We start from the raw sequence: 27,632 nt of genomic DNA, 5'->3' as shown, positions 1-27,632 counted from the left end.
AAGGAGTCAGTGGTCTGATGAATGGATGTATGAGTGCAAAGATGAGTGACAGAATGCTTGTATAATGACTTATTGAGTGACTACACCAGGTGTCTTCAACCAGTCATTCGTGGGCTACCATTATCTAGCAGAAACCTTCAGAGTAGCTCGCAGCCTTGAGGTCATTTTTAACTTAGAAGAGCAATAAATCAGTGTGGCATTGGCCCTGTTAAAGTTAAGGAAAGGCTATGTTTAGTTTACATTTTTACCAGGCTGCAGATAACAGAGCCTGATAATGAGCAGTGCTCCTCTCAGGTTTTTGACTAAAATGGGTCACAGAGATTCAGAACTGAAGCACTGAGGTATTTAACTCTAACGGTTGTTTGGAGCATAAAACAAAATTATATTTCTGAATGTTTTCAAACGAGAGGAATTTTAGATGCAGAGTTAACTTAATGATTAAGTTAACTTATTGTTATTTTCTCCCTTTCCAAAGTGTTACGTTTACAAACAGCAGGCATTTTGCTTCCAGTGTTTGGTAGACACAGTGTCATATTTATAACTGAAAAATACTGTCATTTTCTTTTAAATGGGAGAAATTTAAAGTGAAGAAAATGCTCCTATGAAATACTTTCTTATTTGTTTTTTCTACTTCACATTAAGCAAATTAAGTACTAATGTTTCATGAAGCCTGTTTCTTTACTTTAAATTCCTTACATTTAAACAAATGACCGTACTTTCCTGTTATAAATATGGCATTATGTCCACAGGCCATTAGGAGTAATATGCCTGCTGTCTGTAAAGACACTTTGACATGGGACAAAATTAAAATTACAAGTTTTATGTAATGCATATAAACATAAAGTTACCTCTTCAGCTGAATTTACTTCCATTTCAAAGTGTCGCATTTACACACACAGCAAGCATCTTACTCACTGTGACTGGTAGACAAGCTGCCATATTTATAACTGAACAATACAGCCATTGTTTTTTAATGGGAGAAATTTAAATTACAGAAAAATGTTCCTTATTGTGAACATTTTTGCAGAACATTTTTCTGCACTTTAAATTTCTCCCACTTAACAAAAAAACGGTTGGTTGTATGTATGTGTTGTAAATGTAACGGTGCCACACATGCTGAAAGGTATATCCTGTGCCACAAGTACATACGACACAGACTCTCAGTCACCCATACACATATATCCCATTCATTCACACACATGTTCATACATTCCCACAGAACATGCACTTACTGATACTCATAGCAGCTCTATCATAGCACCCCTAGTCACAGTATTTTGTTCAAACCATAGTATCCGGCTCCATGGACATTAAGTTTAACGTTAATAAAGCTGGGCGAGGGGGTGTCTGGTAGCAATGCGATTGTTACGTGGTCTTCAATTACTCACGACTATTGTTCCCTGTAGGCTCCATGCACTTGTGCACCCATTCTATCCCAAATGCAGTGTCTTGTGTGAAGTGCGCACACACTTTTACTGCACACCATGCAGTACAAGAGATTATTTTGCGTCACTGCTTTATAAAAAGCAAGTGGTGTGAAAAATAGCCAATAGTTTGCATTGCTCTTCCACAGCAGCCTGTGGTGTTAAGGAGTCACATATGTAGTTTTCAGGCAACAATAAAAGTGTCACGATAACTCTGGTGATTAATGTACCTGTTGGAGAGAGATCAGAGTTTTGCCTAGTAGCAGTTTTGACTCATCTAAGGTAGCGTCACTCGTTGGAATCTAATGGGCTCACTTTCAGCAGCCCAAGGTTGATAAAATAGTACCATTTAGATGGGTAGAAATACAAACTCTTACCAGTGCCTTAAAAAAGTTTTGATTTTAAAGCAAAGTTATAATTACTACTGATTGGTGGGGGGAAGTTGTCTTTAAAACTGTGCACAGATGGTGCAACTTCATTGCCCTAGGATTGTGAAACACTTGAGAATTGTATCAGCATAATCCTACCAAAAGCAGATTTCTGAATGCACCCCATCGAGAGACCCTCATTAAAAAATATCAACACAAGAGACACTTAAAATATACTAAACGTCTCAGAGCACTGACACAAGTTTCACTTGTGCATTGATACTGCCAATGAGAATTTTGCCTCCATGGAGGCCTTGTTGAGACATTTGCCACAGAAAGAAGGGACAATAGCTAGCATGCAAAATGTGCATACAAGTACTTGTATATGTGTGCATACGTTGTGTGCTTGGGTGTCTGTGTGTACTTTAATGTCCATTTGCACATATGTGACATGTGTCTTTGCATGCTTGAGTACATACGTTTGACTATGCACGTGTGTGGTTTGTCCACATTAAGCCCATGCATTTTTGCGTTTATTTGCATTTGAAAACATGTGTGTACCTCAGCATGCGTGTTTGCCTGTGTCTGCATAAACAGGTCGTAAAACTTCCTTGGGGGCAATGGCAGCGATCTCGGGCGGAGGAGATCACTGTGGAAGAGGAGAAAACAAACGGCAGGTAAGGATTTCTCTTCCATGGCAGACTGTGGGGTTAAAGAGGGTCCCAAGTTGAGCAGCAAGTGGCTCCTGCATATGCCACTTGCTGCATTACTTTCAAAAATAGGAGCGTAGCTGCAGGACTTGTAAAGAAGATTGTGTAACTTTTTTCATTCATTATCATTTGTTACTGGGAGCCATGTTTGTAGCAGTGCAGCAGTTTTGAAGGCACCCACAGCGGTTTCTTGTATATCCCCTTCAGTATTAAGGTAAAAATTAAAGTGTCAAGATAACTCTGGTGATTTATGTTCCTGCTGGAGAGAGTTCTGAGTTTTGGCTAGTGGCAGTTTTGACTCATCTAAGGTAGCGCAGAGGGTTACTATGCCTTCTGCAAAGGACTTGTACCATGCAGATCACAGAACACGAATACGTTCATTGCTTAGTGGGTTACTGCTTTTGTCAGAGACCCTTTTGTTATTGTGCAATTCATAAATTGCAATCTTAATATAGCACAGTGAGCTAAGGCACAGGTTACAAAGTTATGCTTTATCCTGAGTCTTTCATTATCCTAACATTGCTAAAAAGGGTTTGTTTGGGTAAAATAAATTCTTATTAGTAATCCCAACCCTAACCACTGCGTTACATTCTGATTCCTGAGTTTGTGCTTCTCCAGACCAAGCAGTCTTACAAAATGCTTACTGGTATAGATGACATAAATCTCAAACCTTGTAGTCCCCTTGTTTCTTATGCAACATTTCGTATAGATTGATTTACACATGTATGATTCATTGTCTCTTATTTGTGTGTGATGTTAAGTGATCCGACACCCTATGCTGTAGGAGAGGCGCTATAAAACAAATTAAATAAATGTGAGAGAGGGACTATGGAGAGATACGGGGCACTGCTGAAAGGTGACAGTGAAGGACTCATTGAAGGGCCCCAACAAAGTTTTTCCTGTTCTGGGGCACAGTAAGGTCATCATTTACTAGGCTTTAAAAGTTGATACAATTGTATACATGATGAAATATGTGTTGTACAATGCACAATTTTTGCCCTAATTTTCTTGGGAGGAGAACACCCTAAACCCTCCTTGTAGTGGTCAGGCTCACATGCATGGCCGGGTTCTAGGCGCACAATGCCTTGGCAGCAGCGCACAGAGACCTTACACTGCTGCACACAGAGGTAAAAAATTAGAGGGAACATGACGATGATTTTCACTGATCAGAAGTAGCTCTCATTGCAGAAAAGATTGGAGACTCCTGTTCTACACCAATAAGTGACACCAAAGGCACTTTCATCCATAAGCCACACCTATTGGCATTGCAATGATTGTTTGAGTTAGAAACTGCAGTTAAAATAAAACTTTTACCTCAGAGTTTCGATTAGGAATTGAAAGAAAGCACAGAAAAGGATGTAGTAAAGGCCTCCACAGTCATTTACAAGTTTCTACGAATGCTCCCCGCTTGAGAAGGTTTCTTTTCTTTTAAGTTTTTAAATACCTTATGCTCAGGAGTAAACACATCTCAGAAGTACACTCACATCCCGGTAATACAGCCACATCCTGTTGCTTTTGCACAATCTTTGTTCGGACCAATAGCTGCAAAATACTTGCTTGCGCTTAGTGCACACCTTTCAACAGAGCTTGAAATGGAAAAATAGAAGTGCGGGTACTCTGTAACAGAGTACCTGCTTGTTTCTGAGAAGTGCCGGTACTCTCCAATTAAAAGTATTACGTTATTCTTGAGAAGTGCAGGTACTCTCCTTCTCAAAATAAAAAAGTGCCGGTACTCAGTACCGGAGAGTACCGGCCCATTTAAAGCACTGCTTTCAAATCAACCACAGCCCATCTCGCTATTTATAATCTGACAACAGTTGTAACCAAGTAGGAGCCAAAGCGATTTTTCTATTTTGCAAGAAAAAAATCTGAAATCCGTCTTAATTTCTAGAGGTGCATGCCCCTGCAAATTTAATTAACTTGTTCCTTGTTAAAACCCAAAGAAAAACCTGGAATTTTCACATCCACCTTCATTGAATGTTAATTGCCTCTACAGCCGAAGGGGAATCAGAGACGGTCTACAAGTAGCAGCTGTTCGACAGAACCATCTGTCCACGCATAATGTTGATTTACAGCACCACAATCTGTAAATCCAACTGAAAAAACAAAGTTAAAAGCCGCCATAATTATATTAGTCATCAAAATGACTAAATATGACCACCAATTTAAAAATGCACAGAAATGTAAACATGTGCTTAAAAATCGTATATGCTTAATTTTAAATCATGTTACATGTTTCCAATTTAGAGACATAAACCTTAGTTTGAGCAATTAAGCTTGATCGCCAAATATAAAAAGAGCAATACTTTTCGCAAACATGACTCATCTGCATAATGACCTATATTCGTCTACGGTAGATCCTCGGGGTCCTATGATATTTGGTCAAATGAATATTTAGGGCAAGCACTGTAAAGCACTGTATGTGCTTGTTAGTGTTTTTATTTCGAATTATATCCTGCACTGTGTGCCAACTGAGGTGAAAAACGCAAAATGAATGTCTTCTTTTCGCATGGTTGGCTTGGAGTTGTTTGCGTGTTCGATTTTTTAGTAATCAGCATTGTTGATATTTAAGAGCAACATGAATAAAGTAAGCTTAGTGGTGACTCTGTTACCATTGGTAAGATGGCTCTATGGGGCATATTATCAAGTACCGGCGTTAAAATGATCGCCGCTTCAGCGGCAGAAAACTGCTGCTAAAGCGGCGATAATGGGCTTGATAATATGCCGCAGAGAATTCCAATAGAAGCCCATGTTGACACCAGAACATGAGCTTCTATGGGAATTCACAAGGGCATATTATCAAGCCCATTATCGCCGCTTTAGCGGCAGTTTTCTGCCGTTAAAGCGGCGATAATTTTAACACAGTTTCTTCATAATATGCCCCCATATCTTTCTTAGCTTATGGATATCCTCATGACATGTCGGGAGTTTAAATGTCTGTCATTGTTGTTAATACAGAGCTTTGCACACCGTTGCTGCACATTTATGAATGCATTATTTAAGGTACGATTTTATGCTGGCGCATATGTTGGCCCTCGTCAGATCCCTTCATTAACCCCTTCGCCGCGGCACGAATTCCGCCGCGGCGCCGCTGTGCTCATGACGGAACCACGCCGTCATGAGTCACGGGCGAGCTGTGCTCATGACGGAGTGGTTCCGTCATGACTCCGCCCACTGCGCTAATCGCCCGCACAGGCGGGGAATTAGCGCCGCGTGGGCGGAGCGGCCGCCAACGGCCGCAGCATGACGGAACCACTCCGTCATGAGCACACGGCGCCAGTGGCTCATGACGGAGTGGTTCCGCCATAAGCACGGAACGGGTTAAACAAGCATTGCTAAAGCCTCACCCTGGCTACAGGGTTCCCACCTGCTGGCGTAGCCACTGTTGTTTTTATTACCACAGGATGCTGTTGTGCATGCACGTGCATGCACGGTGGACATCTTGAAAAGGAGTTTCAAAATATATATATACATGCAAGTTCTCAGTGTTGCTGACAGTCAGCGCTGCAGCCCCCACCCAGACACAAATTACAAAGCAGGAGGCATAGTGGCAGTCCTCTACTGTGAAATGCACGGCCACTACTCCCAGAAAAAAAGCATTGGCGAGTCGAACAGATCTCATCTTTGGGACCTACTGGGTTTGCTAATGTTTTTTTTGGCAATGCTGTACTGCATCGATGCTGTGAAGCCTGGCTAAAGAGAAAGGGTCTGCAGCCACTCTTTTTGCAGGTGAGTCCATGACTACAGAATGACGTGGGTGGTTTTTCTTTTTATTTGCCCGATCTGATATGACTCGTTAAAAAAAAAAGTAGTGTTAAAGTTTTTGTTTTTAAGAGGAAAAGCTGCGAGTGAATGCCAGACGGTGGGCGGAAGAAGGAAGAAGGAGAGAGGGTTTGAGGGAGGGAATTTGGGAGGGAGGAGGAAACTACAAGGAGGGCAAATGAAGGAGGGAAGCAACTGAGAACATTATGGTTGAGAGAGAGCAATGTGGAATGCGAGTGGGGACGGCACGGCTCACATCGGGGGTATGCAGGTAGACAGTTTCTACCCACTATTTTTCTAGGGTGGACGCCATCCCCGCTGACAAGAACTTATTGGGCTCCGGTGAAGCAAGTTGAACTCGTCCTGGTGTAATTTTCCAACATCTGGACACATTCAGCAGCGCCTGGCCATTGTTTGCTTTCCGCAGAGGTACCACATGCAGGCAGTGGAGGGGCTTTTTTAGGTTTCACCTGCACAACGCCCGCACTGTGCTTGTGACATCTCTTGTAATCAATATACATCTTAAAAGGGGCTTACAGCTTGCCCATACACTTCATTCGTTTGTGTGCTTGCCACTTTGTTTTCCTCGGTTTCTGTTGGCTGTAGCATGCTATTTTCTGTTGTTCTTTGTGTCTTGTTAAAGTGACAGCATGGCATTTTTAAAAAAGGTTTGTTTATGTACAGGAAGGGACACCTTCCTGTACATACACAAACCATGACGATTTGCTTTTTCCATGTGTACTGCACAAGGCAGAACACATGGAAAAAGCAAAAACGAGAAATAAATAATTTCTCCTCGTTTTGCCTGTTTAGGACCAGGATTTTCCTGGTCTTAACTTTAGCGCTGCCTCCTATTTACACTGCCCGTGTGAATAGGGGGCAGCATCAAAATCAATGGATGCTGCGGTGGAACGCCCACCGCAACACCCATTACCCTCCCCTTTCACGCTAAATACAGCGTGAAAGAGTGCCTTATTCACAAGGCAGCATTAAGCCACGATAAGTAGCTTAACACTGCCTTGTGAATAAGGAAAGGCCTGTATCGCAATCACAACGTCACTGAAAGTGGCGTTGTGGTGGTCATAAGGGCTTGTGAATATGCCCTGAGTGTCTGGCCTCCCTCCTGTCGCTAATTGCTAACTCGCATCTACTGTTGGTGCCTTAGCCACAGATCCCCGCTCCCTCACACCGTCTATACTTTTCCCTTCGTTGTTTATCTACCATCACTAGTTGGTGTTAGTAGCCAAAATTCACTTTTAAGAACATGTTGCGCTTTGAGTGCAGTTTGAACTGGATGCCTGCCTGGGGAAGAGCTCTAGGTGTGACTTTACAGCTAGATGTCCGTGTTTGGGCACATTTATGCAAGGTACGAAATACGATTACATAGTCACTAGAAAATCTTCCATTAGTCTAGGTTTTTAGAAATGTAAAGAACTGCAAAAATGTGCAGTTCTCGCTTTTCCTTTGGTTGAGTAATAATGACCAAATTTCCAGAAAACAAAGTGCAATTTAACTCCAAGGCGCTGAAGGAGAGAGGTTTTGACATTATGGTCAGTGCTGCCACTTTGGAATTGCAGAACTGGGTTCAATTTTCGGCATCTCGTCAACATTCTGTGTTTCTGGGCAAATTACTTAATCTCCCTGTGCCTATTAAACTAAATAAATGCAAACGTGTGTAATGTAACTGGTGCTCACGTAAATCGATCCAATACTTTCGGGTGGAATTTGCACTACATAAAACTGCAAAATGCAAAAAGCATTGGCAAAGCCAATAGGTTTCGCCTCTATGAAATCTTTTGGTTTTGCCAATGTTTTTTAGACATGTCACATAGCAGCGCTAGCTGCTGTGGTGCAGCATGGGTAAAAAGCACTATGATGTGGTCACCGCTGTCTGCGTTATAGCTCTTTTTTAAAAGCTTTAAACCACGTTGTACAGCAGCCAGCACCGCTGTGCAACATGTCTTTAAAAAATTGACTAAACCAATACATTTCTTTATTTGAATAACCATTGTTGGACGCACACCTTTGTCTTAGTGCCTTATCTGCTTTCTCTTTTCCTTCCCCTCCCCCATCCACGCCGCTTGACAGCTGTGAATTATTATGAGTTAGTAGTTGTCATGATGATTCTAGAGGCGCTCAAGAATTGATGCTCTTTAATGAAGATTACCTGTTTATTCTGCTCACCTTTCTCTTTATTAGAGGTCTTCCAGCTGAACATATATGCATTGGTTCAACTCCTGCATACATTTTTTGATTTCACTTTAGTTTGGGTTTATTAAAAGGTGGTACAGAAGGCACATTCTTCAGCCATCCAGCCTGGGCTAGCAGCATCACGTGGAACTGTCAACCTGTTAGGTACCTTACACTGCCAGCAGATGCAGGATGTTGAAAGCTTACAATTGACCTAAGAATTTACTGGTAACCAAGAAGAATTGATACTTCCAGATAGATGCGTAAACCCAGAAGAAAGGAGAATGGGAATAAAGGCCTTCATTTTGCCAGGCAACCTCTTTGTATCATCTCTACATCCAAGATGGTGTAGAGATGCAGTCTGGATAATGTTAGAGGAAGAGCTGCAAATGGGCCCATTCAAAATAAGCAGGAACAATTATGCGCACCATGTACCGCTTTTCTACTGACATTAACAACTGCCTAACCTCTCACAGTAGTATATCTGTCGTTAATGAGTAGAGTAGCGAATTACTGGAGCGCTTCTGTCAGAGCTGAAACAGTTAATTGTCACACAACCACCAGAGTGGTAACTGCCATTGTGTTTTAGTTATCTTATATAACTGAGAACATATTCAATTGAGCTGGCATCTCAATGCGCTATTTCTTGGAGCCCTGTTTCTTCTCACCTACGTCGGCTGAACATCTTCTTTGGTTTTATTGTTAATACATTCTATACTTCTTTGACCTTATTATCCATAAATATCATGTTCTAAAATGTACTCCGTTGCTCTGCCAATTTGTTTTGCCACACGCCTTGTTATAACGTCTCCAAGAATGCAAGAACTCCCAACTTGTTCTTTTCTCCCACAGGAACCTTGACACAGGATGCCCAGGACAGTGAAAATGCAGTGGAGGACTGCAGAAAATGAGGGAAGATGATTTGAAGACTAAACATAGAAATCAAAGTATCTCCAGAGCTCCTGACACTGCTGCTGTTTCGCACCCTCAGATCTGTATTGAAGTGCGCCCAATCACTGAAGGCTGGCGCTTTTATGTGCAGGTTCCGTTCTAAGCCTCTCATCTCTTAAGACTTCATCGAAATCTCCTGCCTCACCAGATTTGAAATGAGATTTGGAGTCTGCAATACATGGGTTCACATCTGCATTTACTATTGCCAAACTAGAGTCCATTTTGCTCCCTATGGAATGCATAGCACTGTTTTGTCTCAAACTACCAAGAACTGACAACTTGTACCTGGTTGTAGAGCGTTGTTATTTTCCTGCTGGGAGCGAACAGAACACCCTTGAGGAAGTGTACGAAGTCCTGACTGGGAAATAGAAAAAAGTTGGAATAACAATCTCTTTGTTTAAATGAACGTCGGACACTCTTTTTAGTCTAAAGGATGGGTGATTCCTGACCTTTCCTAAGAAACATCATAAAACACTCGGAGGTGTAAAGGGCTTGTACTTTGCTTAAGTGGCTGAATGCATCTATCTTCCATTATGGAACCTTCAGGGCTTTTTTTACAAGCCCCTAGCGCCGCCGTTGCACCACTTTTAAAAAGGGAAAAAGTGACGTAACGGCGGCGCCAGGGGCTTGTAAATAAGTTCCTTCAAGTCACAGGAAGCCATTGTTTAATGAGCTGTTAAGGGGCAATCGGGTGCCTTAAATGAGGGACCAACTACAGCAGGCCTGTAAGATGTAAGATAACTCAGCCCAGATTTACTAATCTTTCATGCAACACAATGCAGCAAGGCAAGTTGGTGTGCTGCATTGCTTGAAAGAGAGTTGAACTGTACCATATTTCAAAGAAAAAGCAACACATATGTGGCTGCCTCGTGCCAATGAAGACACCCTTGCGCCATGGTGCAAGGGCGCCAGCCCTGCTGGATTGTTTTCTTGCAGGAAGGTATACCTCCTGCACAAAAACAATTCTTAGAAGCTTATTCCTCTTTGCATGTGTGCTGCACAAGGCAGCACACATACAAAGTGGAAGTAACGAGGAGCAACAGACATATTTCTCTTTGTTACACCAAGGTTAGGTAGGCCACCATTCTGGTGCATAACTAGGTTTCCTAACTTTACTAAATCTGTGTTTGTGTCAAAATACACAACTAGCTATTTGGGAACCCCCATGTTCCATCGATAAAACGTCTCCCCGATGCAGGTTAACGCAAGGCAGCATGAGGCGCTGCTTTGAGTTACTTTGCAGGTGAAAAATGACGCATGGCCATGCAAATATCGAATTGTGTAGCTTTGTAAATATCGCCTAAGCACCTGAGTTGCCTTGTGTCGTATTCCATCACGCAAAGACAACACAAGTGTTTAGTAAATCTGAGACCTCATGTCTGTTCCAGTAGAATCAAGAATCCAATGGCAAAAATGAATACCTATGAGTCCTCCGGCAATCCTTGCTTAGCCAAATGGCGTAAGATTACGTTATCCACTGAGCATTTAAGCAGCTTAATATTCTTTTATACTGGGTTCCGAGTATTCACAGGAGAGTCCCAGATGTTGGAAGACTAATTCCCCAGGAAGCAAGCTGGAAGGTAAGTGGGCATCCCTCTTCCTTACTCCAAAGGGCAGATAGTTGGTAATATTTGGATGAGATCTAATGCCCAGAATTGTCAAGGCACAACCAGTGCCACCTATATAACAGAACATATTGAGCTCGTCCTGATCTTTTGATCAGATGGGGAGAGGCATTCAGAGATACCAACAATGAAACCCACATCAGGCCATCGCTTAGGGGAAGGGAAACATTTTTCCACTCGAGAAGCTAACTGATCGCTCCTTCTGTTCAGGTGAACTGCAAAAGTATTTTTGGTGAGACCACCGTGAAAGAGGAGCTGGTGGGGACTGCAAAGTTCTGGAAGAGGCATTTCATCAAGAGGTTTGGAGCAGGTAGTGATGTTCTGCCATTGTGAACCCAAAGTACCTTCTGTCATACATCTTGAGGGGTACCGGGAAACAGGCATCCTGAACGTCCAACCATTTCAGCGCAGTCAGCTATTGTTCTAAACACATCAGCACCTGAAACAATCTCCACCTCTTTTGCAGGGGTTGGAAATTAGTTCATATCACACGAAAAGAGGGCCTGGATGGCTCAACTACACCTGACATGACAAACCTCTCTAGCTCCTTCAGACAATCTTGTGATGCTGACAGAGGTGGATTTGATGGGGACGCCTTGACACACACTCCTTGGCTAAACATCAAGGTGAAATCGTTCATCTTCTTGAGTCGGAGGCTCCAGATCTGCTGTTACTTACAGAAACATGGCTTACAGAGGAATCTTCCCCTGACATTTTGGCAGCACTCCCTAGTGAGTACTATATCTTATATGCCAACAGGGAAACAGGGAAAAAAAGGGGGGGGAGTAGAAGCCATAATCAAAAAATCCATCCGATTTGCCAAACTACCCTTGCTGGGTTTACCAGCGGTAGAAACTTTAGTGATCCATTTAAAGTCCTCCATGGAGGATTTTGTATGTGTTTTAGTTTACAAGCCTCCGCACCATATGCAGGAGTTTGCTCAAGCTCTTGCGGAAGCCATAGCTCCGCTAGTAGTAGACCATGCTAATGTTCTCCTGATTGGAAATTTAAATTACTGGGTCAATGATGAAGATGGGGGCCCTCAAGCCTTGGACCTTACTTCTACTTTACATGAATTGAACCTGGAACAGGAGGTGAACTCACCTCCCCATATCAAAGGCAACATAGTAGATCAAATCTGGACTTCAAAACTACTCTCGAAGAACCTGAGCATTGTCCTGTGTGATGGTGGTCAGACCATCATCCTATCTCCTTTTCGGTGACCAGACCAAAGGAGCTAAGCCCCCCTAGGGGACCAGTACTTTCATTTAGGAACTGGGCTCGGGTCAACCTCACGGAGTTCTGCTAGGTCCTGGGGAAATCTCCTCCGGTTCCTAGGGAAGACATCGATGACTATGAGCAAAATGTGTCTAACTGGCTGAAGGGGACCAGTGATACCCATGCCCACAGGCATAGCTCTAACAAGAAAAAAAACCACGAGGCCGACAAATGGTTTTCTGTAGATATGAGAACGGCGAAACTGAATCTCCGATGTGCAGAAAGAAAATGGCACACGGAGTATTCGCCAGCTTTGAGAACCAGTTATGTCCAACAACTTAAAATGTATACGTCTCCAGTAAAGCAAACTAAAATTTGCCATTTCACGAATAAAATCCCTAAGGCATCTAATAAATCCAAGGAAATTTTCAGAATCGTCAATGAACTATCTAACCTAGACAAGGTGACCCTCCCTAGGCTATTACACCGTCACAGAGTCTGTGTGATACTCTCAATGAAATCTTTGTGACAAGATTGCCGCAATAAAAAGGAGCATTCCCTTGGGCTTGTCTGCTCCCAATCCCCGCAGGGAAACACCAATAGCTTTACGCTCTCGCACTTCCCAAATGTATCATAGGACGGCCTGAAGGAACTTATGACGAAAGGTAAATCAGGGTCACCTAATGACATCTGTCCTCCAAGAGTCCTTCGAGAGGTGCCAACCTCTGGTGGGGACAGTCTTGACAATTTCTTAACTATTCTATCAGCTCGGGTCTGGTACCTAAATCATTCAAAAAGGCAGTCATCATACCCCTCCTGATGAAAGAGGGGGCAGACCCCTCAGACATGAAGAACTGTCGCCCAGTGTGCCATCTACCGTATTTAGTCAAGATAGTGGAAGCCTACCTGGCTCACCATCTCTGCGATTTCTTGGAGAAATCAGAGTTTCTGGACCCGTGTCAGGTGGGGTTTTGACCAGCACACTCCACGGAAGCAGTGGTTACTTCGGTGTTAGACGAATTGGGAAGAGAAGTTGATAAAGGGAACACCCAGGCTTTAGTGCTGCTTTACCTGTCGGCAACCTTTGACAAGGTGGATCACACTTTGTTGGCTGACTGTGTCTGGGCCGCGGGGTTACGGGGCGTAGCATTGAGTTGGATGACATCGTTCCCAGGGAATAGATCCCAATCAGTGCGACTTGCTCCTTACTCCTCTAAAGAGGTTAAGGTGAGCTGTGGGGTGCCCCAAGAGTCCTCTCTCTCCCACCACGTATTTAACATCTACATCCAACCTTTGGTCAGATCCCTTAAGATGATGAAAGTAAGCATCTTCAACTACGCGGATGATATGCAACTGTTGTTCGCGATCGACGACAGCGATACAGCTAGACTGCACTTCCAAAACACCATGCAATTCATCAGGGGATGGAGGAATGGGAACCAACTGAAACTTAAGTCAGACAAAACTGAGATAGTCCTCACTAAGAGTAGAATGTCATGTTGGAACCCGGGGTGTTGGCCTAGTGAGATCGTCTCCCCTCCCTCTCCGCAAAGGGCCGTAAAAAGCTTGGGTGTGATAATCGACGAGGATCTATCATGTAAACAGCAGGTCGGTGCAGTAACCTCGGCTTGTTTCCTGCAACTACGCCGGATAAAAAAGATTAGGAAATTCCTGAAGAGAGAGGCCTTGATCCAAGTTATTCTGGCACTGGTTATGTCCAGACTGGACTACGCAAACTCACTCTATCTGGACCTCCCGAAAGCCCTCTTGCGCAAGCTTCAGTTAATGCAAAACCAGGCTGCTAGGCTGATAGTTCAGGTTCCAAGAGGGGTTATATCATGTGGGTGACCAGGGACCTCCATTAGCTGCCAGTGGCACAGAGATGCAGATTTAAGGCATGCTGCACGGTGTTCAAGGCGCTGTACTTAAGATGCCCAGGCTTTGAGAAAGCTTGCATTGTAAAATATTGTCCAACGGGAGAACTGCGATCAAGTCACCTTCACTACTTGGTCACCCCCATCTACAAGAAACTCAGGATTGGAGGTTGTAGGTTCTCTATCGCAGCCTCTCGCCTCTGGAATACACTTCCATTGGAAATGAGGCAGGCATCTGTCTACACCAAATTTAGGCAACTTCTAAAGACATGGTTGTTTACACAGGCTTATAAATAGTAGAGATCCCTGACTTTTTATTACCTAGCGCCAAAAGACCTATCCTGTGATCGTGCACTCTATAAGTAACCAATAACATAACATAACATTGATAAACTGTGACTTTGTATAATCCATTGAGAATGGAGGAGCAGGCTTGTTCTTCTCTCTGATTCTCTACATGGCTTATAACTAACTCAACACTTAAAACTGTGCCACTTACAACTGTGCCCCCACAGCCGGTCGCTCCTACTTCACTGCTCTGCCGCTTGCCTGCCTGGCGCCTGCCTACCGCTGTGACTGCCGCCACTTACCTCCTCCACGCCGCTGCCTTCTGCCTGCTACCTTGTAGGTACCGCCTGCCACTCTTCGCCTGCCGCTGCTGCCCCTTCCTCGGCCGCTGACCACCGCCGCTGCCCGGTCACTTCCCCTCCGTTTTTCCTGCCGCCGCTGCCCCGGTCTCCTGCTTCCTGCTCCCGCCTCCGCCTGCAGTCCCGCCTCCCCTCCCTGCCCATTGGCCACCCCGCTCCCGCCTCCCAGCTGACCCTCCCTCCCGGATCCTGATTTATGACGCCCCCTGAGCGACCGCGCAACGGACGCGCGCAGCGGGAGCGCCGGTTGAGCGCCGAAGGTGCGCCAAAGGTAAGCCCGTCTGCGCCTGGACCGCGCCCAACGCCAGACCCCCTGGCCCCCCCGCCCGCCAGCCCCCCCGCAGGACCTACGACTTCGCCACGCTCATCGCACTCAAAACCGCCCGAGCCCCCGGATGCTACAGAGCGTCCCCGCGATGCACCCATGGACCCTTCGTCTGCCGATCCTGCAACTTCTCCTGCCTCCGAACAGGCACCACGCCCACCAAGACGGACAACAGCAACCACCTCAAGTGCATCCTGATCAACACCCGCTCCGTCCACAGACACGCCGTGGAACTCTGGAACCTCCTCGACACCACATCTCCAGACGTCGCCTTCCTCACGGAAACCTGGATGAACGCCTCCTCAGCCCCCGACATCGCCATATCCATCCCGGACGGCTACAAGATCATCAGGAAAGATCGCGTCAACCAGACCGGAGGAGGCATCGCCATCGTTCACAAAAGCACCATTCGCATCTCGACTGACTCCATCGACGCTTTCAACGCCGCCGAATACCTGCACTTCCAGATCCACACCGACCCCAAGACTACCCTCAGAGGCACCCTCATATACAGACCCCCGGGACCACGCTCACAGTTCTGCGAAGACATCACGGACTTCATCAGCCCCCACGCCCTCCCCTCCGCCGACTATATCCTCCTCGGGGACCTCAACTTCCACCTGGAGAACAACAAGGACCGCAACACCACCACCCTGCTGGACAACCTGGCCACCCTCGGACTCAAGCAACTGGTCAACACCCCCACGCACTACGCCGGCCACACGCTCGACCCCGTCTTCTCATCCAGCAAGCACGTCACCTTCAGCCACTCCACCGGACTTCACTGGACTGACCACAGCTGCGTCCACTTCAGCTTCGAAAAGAACACGGTCCACCACCACCCAAAGCAGGTTCCCCGCAGGAACTGGAGCAAGATCACCGTCGACCAGCTCGCCACCTCCCTCAGCCAGAACCCACCTGTCAGGACAACGGACCCTAACACAGCAGCTCTCGACCTCACGCAGTGGCTGACCTCCTGTGCCGACGACCTCGCCCCACTGAAGAACCCACTCACCAGGCCCAGAAGCAAGAAGGCCCCCTGGTTCACCGACGAACTCAAGAACTCCAAGAAGGCCTGCCGCACCCTCGAGAAGGCCTGGCTCCTCGACAAGACCACCGACAACATGACCGCCCTCAAACTCGCCACCCGCAGACATCACCAGCTCATTCGCACCACCAAGAAGAAATCTCTGAAGGAACGACTGGACAAGAACGCCCATGACAGCAAGGAGCTCTTCAACATCGTCAAGGAGTTCTCCAACCCCAGCACCGGCAACAACGACATCACTCCCTCACAGGACCTCTGCGACTCCCTCGCCTCGTACTTCCACTGCAAGATCACCAACATCCACAACAGCTTCGGCGTTTCACCCCCGCACCCTTCGGTCGAACCTACGCACCCCGCCGCCATCCTCCAGACATGGACCGAGGTGACCCCCGAAGACACAACACGCATGATGAACACCATCCACTCCGGATCGCCGACAGACCCGTGCCCCCACCACGTCTTCAACAAGGCCGCCTCTACCATCGCACCCCACCTCCGACACATCATCAACACCTCCTTCGACACAGCCACCTTCCCGGAGAGCTGGAAGCACGCCGAGCTCAGCGCACTACTGAAGAAACCAACAGCGGACCCGACCGACCTCAAGAACTTCCGCCCCATCTCGCTCCTTCCCTTCCCAAGTCATCGAGAAGATCGTCAACAAGCAACTGACCGCCTTCCTCGAGACGAACGGATCCCTCGACCCATCACAGTCCGGATTCAGAGCCAACCACAGCACCGAGACCGCCCTCATCGCAGCCACCGACGACATCCGAGCCCTGCTCGACAACGGTGAAACAGCGGCACTCATCCTCCTAGACCTCTCCGCAGCATTTGACACTGTCTGCCACCGCACCCTAGTCCAACGCCTCAACGACACTGGCATCCAAGGGAAGGCCCTGGAATGGATCATCTCATACCTCTCCGGCAGAACACAGAGAGTACACCTCCCTCCATTCCTCTCTGAAGCCACCGGAGTCATCTGCGGCGTCCCGCAAGGATCATCGCTCAGCCCCACTCTCTTCAACATCTACATGAAACCCCTCGCTGCCATCGCACAACAACACAACCTCAACATCATCTCCTACGCCGATGACACCCAGCTGATTCTCACCCTCACCAGAGAGCCCGATACCGCCAAAACCAGCCTACACGAAGGGATGAAAGACGTCGCCAAATGGATGGACATCAGCCGCCTGAAACTGAACACGGACAAGACAGAAGTCCTCATCCTGGGACCGTCGCCCTCCGCATGGGACGACTCCTGGTGGCCCCCGGCCCTAGGCACCGCACCCAAGCCTACGGACCACGCACGCAACTTGGGCGTCATCCTTGACTCCTCCCTATCGATGACCAGACAAGTCAACGCCGTCTCCTCAACTTGCTTCCTCAACCTCCGCATGCTCCGTAAGATCTTCCGATGGATCCCGACCGAGACCAGGAAGACGGTCACCCAGGCCCTCGTCACCAGCAGACTAGACTACGGAAACACCCTCTACGCCGGTACCACAGCCAAGCTTCAGAAAAGACTTCAGCGTATCCAGAACGCCTCCGCCCGACTCATCCTGGACGTACCCCGACGCAGCCACATCTCAAGCCACCTGAGAGACCTGCACTGGCTCTCTGTCAACAAGAGGATCACCTTCAGACTCCTCACCCACGCACACAAATCCCTCCGCGACCTGGGCCCAAGGTACCTCAACGACCGCCTGACCTTCTACACGCCCACCCGCCAGCTACGATCCGCGAACCTCGCCCACGCCGTCGTCCCTCGCATCAAGAGAGCCACCGCCGGGGGAAGATCCTTCTCCTACCTGGCGGCTAAGACATGGAACTCCCTGCCCGTCCACCTACGGCTGACCCAGAACCACCTCGCCTTCAGGAAACAGCTCAAGACCTGGCTGTTCGAGCAGTAGCAGACCCCCTCCCCCAAGCGCCTTGAGACCCTTCCGGGTGAGTAGTGCGCGATATAAATTCCTTGATTGATTGATTGATTGATTACAAACTAACTCTACTAGTGTGCTGCCCATGCGCAAAATATTTCAATGCCTCATAAGGATGGTAAGTGCCATATAAATATACAATACAATAAAATCCTGTCTAATATTAGCATTGTGGACCAAATGTGGAGTGAGCCTAAATACTGAACCTCCTGCTCCAGACTTCTATATGGGACAGCCTCCAAAGAATATCCACTCTACCACTGAGAAAGAGGTGGTCCATACAGAAGACATCAAAATAAAGGATTGAGTAATTGAAGAGCCTGGTGGTGAAAAAGGCCTGGCAAATGGTCTGTACTGAAAAGAATATGATCCAAGTAAGCAAGTGAGGGGAGAGAGAGGACTTGACAGCCTCAGAGATTATTTCGGCTTTTGAAGAGTTTGCAGGAAGAAAGACTTAGCCAACAAGAAAAGGGGTCCACGTGAAAAGACCAAAAAGCTTGGATTCTAAAAAAGAATATTAATCAACTCAATCTAACTGCAGACTTAGTCATCGCAAAAACGAAAGTAACTGCCTGTGTGGTGTGCTGTACATCCATGCAGGTCCTGAGCCTTTAAGAAAATATTGTACTAGTGGATGATCAAAATATCCTGGCCACAAAGCCAGGCCACGGCTTAATGCATCAACAAGTAAAGCTCCAAAGCAATCAAGATAAAGCCAAGGAGCACGTGTAAGTTATCATTTCTTTACCCGCCAGAGAAGTTAGAGAAGTGGTGATGCGAAATACATCAGTAACGAAATATAGAGGTTACAATTTGGTAACCAAATTTCAAAGCAATAAAGTTCCTGTCTGAAAATGCCTCCCCTCCATTTTGACTACACATTGTTTGAGGGAGAAAAAAATCCATAATGTTCCCCTCAGACCACCTTTGTTCTACTTTCCAAGAAAAACGGACTCAACAAAACCTTGGCTGATGGGGATAACCATCACTTCTGAACCTTTGTCCAGAAGATTCTAACATCCTGGCTTACAATGAACTGGGAGGGAATGAAATGGGTGGTGGAAGTTTGGCCTTGACTGGGATTCTGGCCAGTCCTATTCAACATCGCTCAATCAGCTACATGATCCAAGGATCAGAGGTGATTTGTACAAAAGAATGAGGAAATAGGGACAGCCTCATGCCAAATTCAAAGGGGTACAACTAAGGTGTTGTAGTGTACTTACTTAGTGCTGCCCTGTATAGGGATGGAAATGCACCAAGTGATCCTCAGGAGTATCCAGTCCTTTCCCTTTTCGGAAGGGATCCAGCAACTTTGTTTTAATGCAGCCATTCATGCTGGCTTGGGTGAAGGACTGACAGTCAAAGAAGCAAATACTTAGTGTATCAGCACCAGACAAAATACAAACTTTGTGCATATTGCACTGGGGTCTTCGGACGGTGGTAAATCTACTCAAAGGATTGAACAATTGTTTAAGGAAAATATTCACAAACATACTTTTTCAGTTTATATCTACCTAGAAGCTATGTCAGCTAATTTTGGATTGATCTTAATTACAGCCTCATCTTCTTGATAGAGGGGGCTATGATGGCATTGCGCAGAAAGGAAACTGCCAGGCATTGATTACAAGCACAGGCACTCTCAACCATGTTCAAAGTCTTGGACAGTGGACTAGTGGTATCCAATTGCCAAAACTGGCACAATTTGATATCCCCAGGTCGGCCATTCCTTGGATCAAGGACTGCTTTGCCAAAAAAACAAGTACCAAGAAGTCAAGTTGTGGGCTGGCAAAAACCTTTGAATCTGGAGAAGGACTGAGGCCCTTGGAGCGCAGATGCTACATTAGGAGAGAATTAAACAGAATTCCCTTCGAGTCTTAAAGAATGACTGCAAAGGAGGTAAGAGCAACCACTGCAGATTTTAGATGAAACTCCTTCTGAGAAGATTCAAAGGGTTGCTATTGGAGTCAACACCAGGAGAAGAAGACATACTTATAGCTCTCCTTCCAGAAAACGTGTCATGGTCAGTTACCACCATAAAGGACAGAAAAGCATTCCCAGTGGTTATACAACCTTAAAAGATGTTTTCCTAATGTTTTGGGAGAAATAATTTGCAACAGGCCTAGTCAAATCTGAATACTGTGTCTCTTGAAACGGAGCAAGGGACATAAAGTCCAATTTTTTGTTTAAGCTAGGTCAGCAGAGGTCTCAGTCTCTACTCCCTTGGTGAAGGACCTTCCACCAATATTAGATATCACCACCTGTGATATCTAATATCACAGGTGTGAGAGTCTGTTCCCCAAGTTGGCACCAAATTTTTGTTACCCACTTGGCAGTAAAATATGTTTTACACAAACTCCAAAAGCATGCATTTGTGTACAAACAAATCAATGTACCGGAAGTGCAAGGATTTTTGTACCTGTGTGTGGAGTCCATGTACGTTTTCTCAGCCCAGATCATTCCACACCTTAGGGGAACGCCACTGCCTCCTGATACACAAGCACGCACACTTCAAATTCCTTACTCACAACTACACAGCACTCCACAACCTAGGCCCTGCCTACCTGAATAGCCACATTAATTTCTACCAAACTTCCATACACCTTCATTCTGCCGGACTCTCACTTGCTCACACCCCATTCATACACAAAAGCAGCGCGGGGGGTCGCGTTTTCTCATACCTGGATCCTAAAGCCTGATCCAACCACCATCAACACATCAGAGCCTCCTCCTCTCTTCTTGACTTCTGAAGAAGCTGAAGACCTGGCTTTTCCAGTAAGCTCTCCAGGGCTGGCCTCACACACCAGCTGCAAAGAGCTTGAATACCCATATGAGTGATAAGTGTGCTATAAAAACACTGATAACATCATGATAACATGATGGTAACATGATATCATGATAACAGCACAGATAACATGATAACCCTGAAGACAGGCCTCAAGCAGGAAAAATAAGCGGGTCAGTTGTGACGGGCCATCAGGGGTTTCTAATGGCAGAGCCAATTAAGCCTCTGCCAAGAGGATCTGATGTCAAAAACAATGTAGTTCCCCCAGTTCGAAAGTAAGCAAGAGAACTTTAAGTTTGGTCGCAGTCAATTTATGGCGGTGATCCTATCCAGCCAAACTCAAATGAGGCCCACAATCTATTGAGCAAACAGCAACTAGGGTCCTGTCAAGGGTTCTATAACGTGCCACCTCAATCTCGATCTGCATGCCTGCTTAAGTCACATTCTGATTGGACTTCCTGGGTGGGAGGATCCAAAGGTAAGAAATACAAGATATCCTGAAACAATGCTGGCACAAATAACAAGTGCCTTCAAAGGGAGAACCAAAATAACAAAATAGAGACACGTGTCCGGCACTTCCATCCCTAGGTAATGCCTCCAAATTCCTCCTTTTTCATTTTGCTTACAAATGGTAAAAGATGAACAAGTAAAAATATAATCTCTGTGCAATGGAAAGGTGGAATGCCAATAATGAAAGACCCAATGAACTTTGGAGACACCAAAGGAAAGAAGCAAGGGTTTTTATCCCTAGGGAGATTAGGGCCTCAAATGGGATCCTACTCAGACAGAGAAAACACGAGATTTTGTGTATGCAACGTGGACAGCAGATAGGTAAACAATATGGTAGTAGAGGAGGCATGTGGAGGCAGCCAAAAAGAGAGTTAAGGCAATTAGAGACACCAAGCTAAACAGCTATCGTTTAATATGAAAGTACAATAACATTACAAGAAAAATAATGTTTCCAGTGATGCAACAAGCTTTACACCTGGGCATTGAGTGATATCATGTGGCATTGCAGTAAGAATAATATTAATAATAATACATTGGTTTATATAGCACTGCAACCACCCGATTGCTGTTTGTATGCACTATATTTTAGCACCCATTTTAGTGGTACAGCGCTGATGTCATGCTCTCCTTATATTCTCATTTGTTGTTGGGCCGCATTAAATTTAAATATGCATAATGCTAGCTTCCACAGCTTGTTTTAAAATCGAAAGGGACAACTGAAGCATCAAGCATGAAGAAGGAGGGAAAAATATTTTAATAACACTTGATTAACATATTTCTGTAAAATCCACAACTATCTGGGACTTAAGTGAAGTATTCATTGCAAACTATAGTTAGTTCAAAAAGCATTGGCAAATGCATTAGGTTTTGCCTATGTGATTAAAATAAGCAGTTTTTTGTTGTTAGTTGCAGCTTGCTGAGTAGTTGTACAATGTAAGTTACTGAAAGTTTGTTAAAGTGTTATAATTTGTTTATGTAGAAAAAGGCAATATATCGTGCAGTTACTAGTGGTTTAGTGTGGGTAAGTAATGGCACAATTTTGAAAAATGAAATGAAAGAGGGAAATAATAGAAAGAATTGATGTAATAGCACTATTATGTGTTTAGAGGAGTTCTGACAACTTTTGGGCCCAGTGCAACTGCACCCGCTGCACCATCCAAATCATGCCACTAGTGCGTACAAGAGAACGGTATTTGTGACTGGTTGTTTATTAGTAAAATATAGCAGTATTTGGTGTTTAGAGGAGTTCTGACAATTTTCAGGCACGGTGCTACTGCATCTTCTGCACCATTCAAATCATGACCCTGTTGGCTGCAAACTAACTGCACTTGTGGTTGCCTCTTTATGAATAAAATATAGCAATATTAGGTATTTAGTGGAGTTATGACAACTTTTGGCCCCGGTGCCACTGTACCTGATGCACCATTCAAATCAAGCCCCCTTTTAAATGCAAGGTAACTGCAATTGTGACTGCCTGTTTAGTATTAAAATATAGCAACATTAGGTGTTTAGAGGAGTTCTGACGACTTTTTGGCCTGGTGCAACTGCACATGCTGCACTATTCAAATTATGACTCTAGTGCCTGAAAGATAACTGCACATATGACTGCATGTTTAGTTGTAAAATATAGAAATAATCGGTCTTTAGTCGGGTGCCTGGAGCTTTTGGACCTGGTGCCACTGCACCTGCTGCACTATTGAAATCATGACCCTAGCACTTGCTAGAAAACTGCACGTGTGACTGCCTGTTTAGTAGGAAAATATAGCAATATTTGGTGTTTAGTGGAGTTATGACAACTTTTGGCCCCTGTGCCACTGAACCTGCTACACCATTTAAATCAAGCCCCTATTAACTGCAGGTAAATGCAATTGTGACTGCCTGTATAGTAGTAAGATATAGCAATTTTTGGTGTTTAGAGGAGTTCTGACAACTTTTGTCCCCAGTGTCACTGCACCTGCTGCACCATTCAAATCATGACCCTGTTGTCTGTAAGGTAACTGCATGTGTGACTACCTGTTTAGAAGTACAATATAGTATTTTAGGTGTTTAGTGAGCTGCCTAGAGCTTTTGGTCCTGGTGTCACTGCACCGGCTGTACTATTCAAATCAAGTCCCTTTTAACTGCATGGTAACTGCGATTGTGAGTGCCTGTTTAGTAGTCAAATATAGCAATATTATGTGTTTTGAGGCGTTTTGACAACTTTTGGGCCTGGTGATATTGCACCTGCTGCACCATTCAATGCCTGACCCCGTTGTCTGCAAGGTAACTACACATGTAGTTGCCATGTTTAGCAGTAAAATATAGCATAGCTCTTGTATGTTAACTTTATTTTTAACATGCATTGTTAATTACAACATTTAGAATCTGATCACAATGACAAAATAGATTAAGTTGAAAAAAAACAATCCGATAATGCCTACAAAGCGCAGAGAAAGGTGCAGAGGCATGCCACAAACGTTCTAAGGCTAAAGTATCTGCTTTACACAACTAAGTAATAAAAAGCAAGCATTCCAGCATACTGTTAGAAGCTGTCTGCCTTTTCAGTGAACAGAGATCTTATCTTGACAGTGAATGGGACTTAAACATTGTGACCAGCTGTAGTAGACATATCGTAAATGTGTACAGCCAGGGGAAGTTAATAAAAATAAAGTTCCACACAAAAGAAATGAACACAGTAATTCAGCGATGGGAATTAATGAGAGCCTCCTTTTAAGATATATTAAATACAACAGATTTCACATGCACAGCGGAAGCGATGTGCAAGCCAAACCTGAAGAGAAACACTTGTTTATAGAGCACAAAATTAGTTCATACCTCCTGGTCTTTCATGTCTGCCATCAGTGTGGAGAAGCATTGAAATAGGCATTCCGACATTCTTCGATCTTCCAACTACAACAACATTTTTTCCAAATGTTTCAATTCCTGGATAAAACACAAGATGTTAGCTAATTATACTGACATTTATTTGAATGTGTATATTACTTGAAAGTTTGTGCTTACGTATTGAGTACAACAGGGACAGTATAGTCAAGGCCACAATATACTTAAAAGGAAATTTATTGCATTTACGTGTTTTGCTGTTTTATCACTGCCAAAGACAAAGCAACTGATTTCCATATGTTAATGAAAGTCAGATGAACCGCTATAGCAACTACAAAGAATGCTCTACAGTGTCACCGTACATTGACACATTAGCAAATAAACCACATGTACTGTGGGCAGACATACACACAAAAATTACCAACTTGTTGGGAACGCTAAACAAAACAATAGGAATCCATGCAGGCTTTGGCAAACCAATAGGTTTTACCTTATTGACCTAATGAATTTGCCTGTGCTTTAAACTGCTTCTGACATCAGCATTATTTCGTACCCTTCATGCATGTGTGCCTATGGCATGACACACACACTATTTTATTTCTATTTTTGTATTTACCAATTCCAGATGGTGAACCCCACTCGTAATGTTAAATAAAAATAAAGACATATTACTGCACAAAAGTACTTTTCTGAAGACAGTGCTGCCCAGCAGCAAATGACAGCTGTTCAGCCTCCAAAAACAATAAAGATCAACATTTTTCCTTTTTGTGAACTGAGCAGGGCAAGTGAAGAGGAAGCAAGGAAAGAGCAGATGGGAAACCAACTGGAGGCGGGCATGGGGAAAATTGAATTTTTTTTTTTAAAAGCCACGGTAGAGAGAGCAACAAGGACAGCGTGGGGTGTGTATTCAGTGAAACTACTTCTATGAACACATGTGGCTTTGCATAACATTATCACGATACCTCGAACACCAAGTGCAAGACCTTTACGCACGGATGTACAAATGTTGTTCTATCTTCATCCACTGGGCGGCAGGGCTAGCTACATATCCATAACATCGCTAATCTATATGCACATTGCAAGGATGCTTTCTATTATAAATAATCAACATCTTATAGGGTTAGCAGAGGAGGCACTTCAGCTGACACCGAGGGTCCCTGCATGCTGAGACCTCACCACGCGACTGTATGACATCTATGTGAGGGGTGTCCAGTTTGTGACCAAAACGGAGACCTACATTCTCTCCTGCCAGGTAATGGAGTTGGATGGTCCCTTGAGGGAATCTTTTGTTTCACACCTACACACACTCTAGACACATACAGAGTTGAGTCCGCATAGTAGTAGTACACCTGATTACTATCTTGTATTATATGCCTGCATATATATATACTGTCTTAGCACCATGGTAGAACTATATCTGCTATTTACTCTTTTGGTGCTTGCAATCACTTTCATTTGCTTATGTCTGATACTGATTACAGCAACACATGTATTTTATACAAGAATAAGGTTGGTTCAATAAATATATAGAAAATGTCCCACTGTGTATTCTCTGTATACTTCTTTGAAGACAAGTAAGCTTGAGTGACTGAGCGAAAGGTCCTGATCTATTACCACGTCCCTGAGAAACCAGTTGCTCCCTGGTAGGGTTTGGGGGGGCTTATAGTGGCACTGTGAGCTAGCTGGTCTCTAGGCCAACATACCCTGTGGGGGAGCTTGGAATCATTCTAGGCACCTCACCCAAAGTTTATGTTGTCCAACAAAGTGTAGATCGTACGGATTAGTGGAAACTACACGACATGGCGCCACCAACATTGGTTGGGTTCTTATTTAAAGGTCTACCTGAGTAGGTCAGTCATGCTTTCTCAGAGACCCCTACACATCTCCAAACTGGAGACGTATGTGGTGGTAGGGAAATCCGCAACAGCTGAGTAGGTATACCCTATGTATTGGCTGTGAACTATTCAAGCTATTAGGATAAAAACTTCTCTCATTGTTTAAACCCTATTTCCAAAAATTCATTTACTAATTTCCTTCTTGTTTAAAAACAATGTCTGCAAAAGGAGATAACGTAGACAACATAGGAGAAGAAGTAGAAGCTCTAAATATTACAGAAAATGGCAGATATGCTGTTACAATGAAATTATTACAATTAAGTCTCCCGGCAAGTGGTTGAAACGTTACCTTAGCGTTGAGGCACATGAAGCATTCAGAACAGAGGTATTCTACTTGTGGGTTAAGTTCCCGGCTGTTGATACTCGCAAACAATTGTTTCACATTTACATTAAAGATGAAACACATGACTAATACATTGCATATGCTGACACAGAAATCCCATTAACTTACCAAGAACATACAAGTTGGTTTAAAGGCACCCTCCCCCACACTAGAGATAAGGTGAGACTCAGTCCGCTCAGCAAAGAAGCATCGACACGGACAGTCTTAGCTGCTTATACACTGCATCCAAACTTTGCTAATTTAGATACAGCAGAATTAAGCACACTATACAAAGATCTAGTAAAGATTTACAGAAATCTTACACAGTTTATAATGCAAACATTAACAATTAGCCTTGCTCAGACTGCTCAGCCTGCACAATCACCAGAAGGAGCGACATGGCCAGTCTTAGCTGCTTATACACTGCATCCTAACTTTACCAATTTAGATACAGCAGAATTAAGCACACTATACGAAGCTCTAGTAAAAATTTACAGAAATATTACACAGTTCATAATGCAAACATTAACAATTAACCCTGTGTGGACTGCTCAGGCTGCACAACCACAATTGGCTATACGGGTATTAGCCCACTAACACTGAATGGGGTTATGGGAAAAATTCCCACCAGTTGGGAGAAAATTTCATTCTGGATAGCACAAAAAACAAGCCATCTTGTAGTGATTTTTCCCCATACGGGAGAAACAGAGAAAATTAACAATTTGCTTGCCAATGAGGATGGCTCCCCCAGTGGAAGATTGTGCCACTTGCGGTACAGACTTCGCTGCCGTTTATACCAGAACTCATGGAACCCCTTCACTAGCTGTCTTGCCTGAAGTACAGAATGAGCACAGGGCAGCACCTGCCCTGGACTTGGGAATTAAACTGACAGGCAATTTTGTAGCAGTACCAGTCATTATGTTAAATAACATAAAGTGGGAGGCAGCAGCATGAGCTATACACCAATGCCTGAGGGAGTTCACTCCTGCACAGCAGGATCAAGAATTGCCTAAAATTATCGAATAAATATTTGCAACGCTAGGTACAGATAATTTGGGACCCAGACCTGGGAAACCACAAGTTAAATGTAATTCTGAAAAGGATAACTCTAAGCAAGCACCCGATTCTTCCAATAAGAAATGGGATAATAAAAAAAACATAAACAAAACAAAACACAATCATGTGGTGGGTCTCCTCAACAGGAAACCACAGAGTTAA

General features: G+C 44.6%; 1 protein-coding gene and 1 long non-coding RNA gene across 2 annotated transcripts in view; one reads left to right on the top strand and one right to left on the bottom strand.

Annotated features, from left to right (window-relative positions):
* Positions 1–9,778, top strand: part of LOC146866421 (uncharacterized) — a 262,209-nt gene extending 252,431 nt beyond the window's left edge. The window contains exon 3 of the long non-coding RNA XR_014971113.1: positions 9,307–9,778. This is a non-coding gene — a long non-coding RNA (uncharacterized LOC146866421). The remainder of the gene's footprint in view (positions 1–9,306) is intronic.
* MTHFD2L (methylenetetrahydrofolate dehydrogenase (NADP+ dependent) 2 like) overlaps positions 1–27,632 on the bottom strand; it is a 356,021-nt gene that overhangs the window by 172,273 nt on the left and 156,116 nt on the right. The window contains exon 5 of the mRNA XM_085636486.1: positions 24,192–24,299. Within this exon, the coding sequence (XP_085492612.1) occupies positions 24,192–24,299 (108 nt within the window). The remainder of the gene's footprint in view (positions 1–24,191; positions 24,300–27,632) is intronic.

This window comes from Triturus cristatus, chromosome 2_1, assembly GCF_964204655.1.
Source record: "Triturus cristatus chromosome 2_1, aTriCri1.1, whole genome shotgun sequence".
Taxonomy (NCBI): domain Eukaryota; kingdom Metazoa; phylum Chordata; class Amphibia; order Caudata; family Salamandridae; genus Triturus; species Triturus cristatus.
Note: the sequence above shows the minus strand (reverse complement) of the source record. Positions and strands in the feature narration are given on the sequence as shown.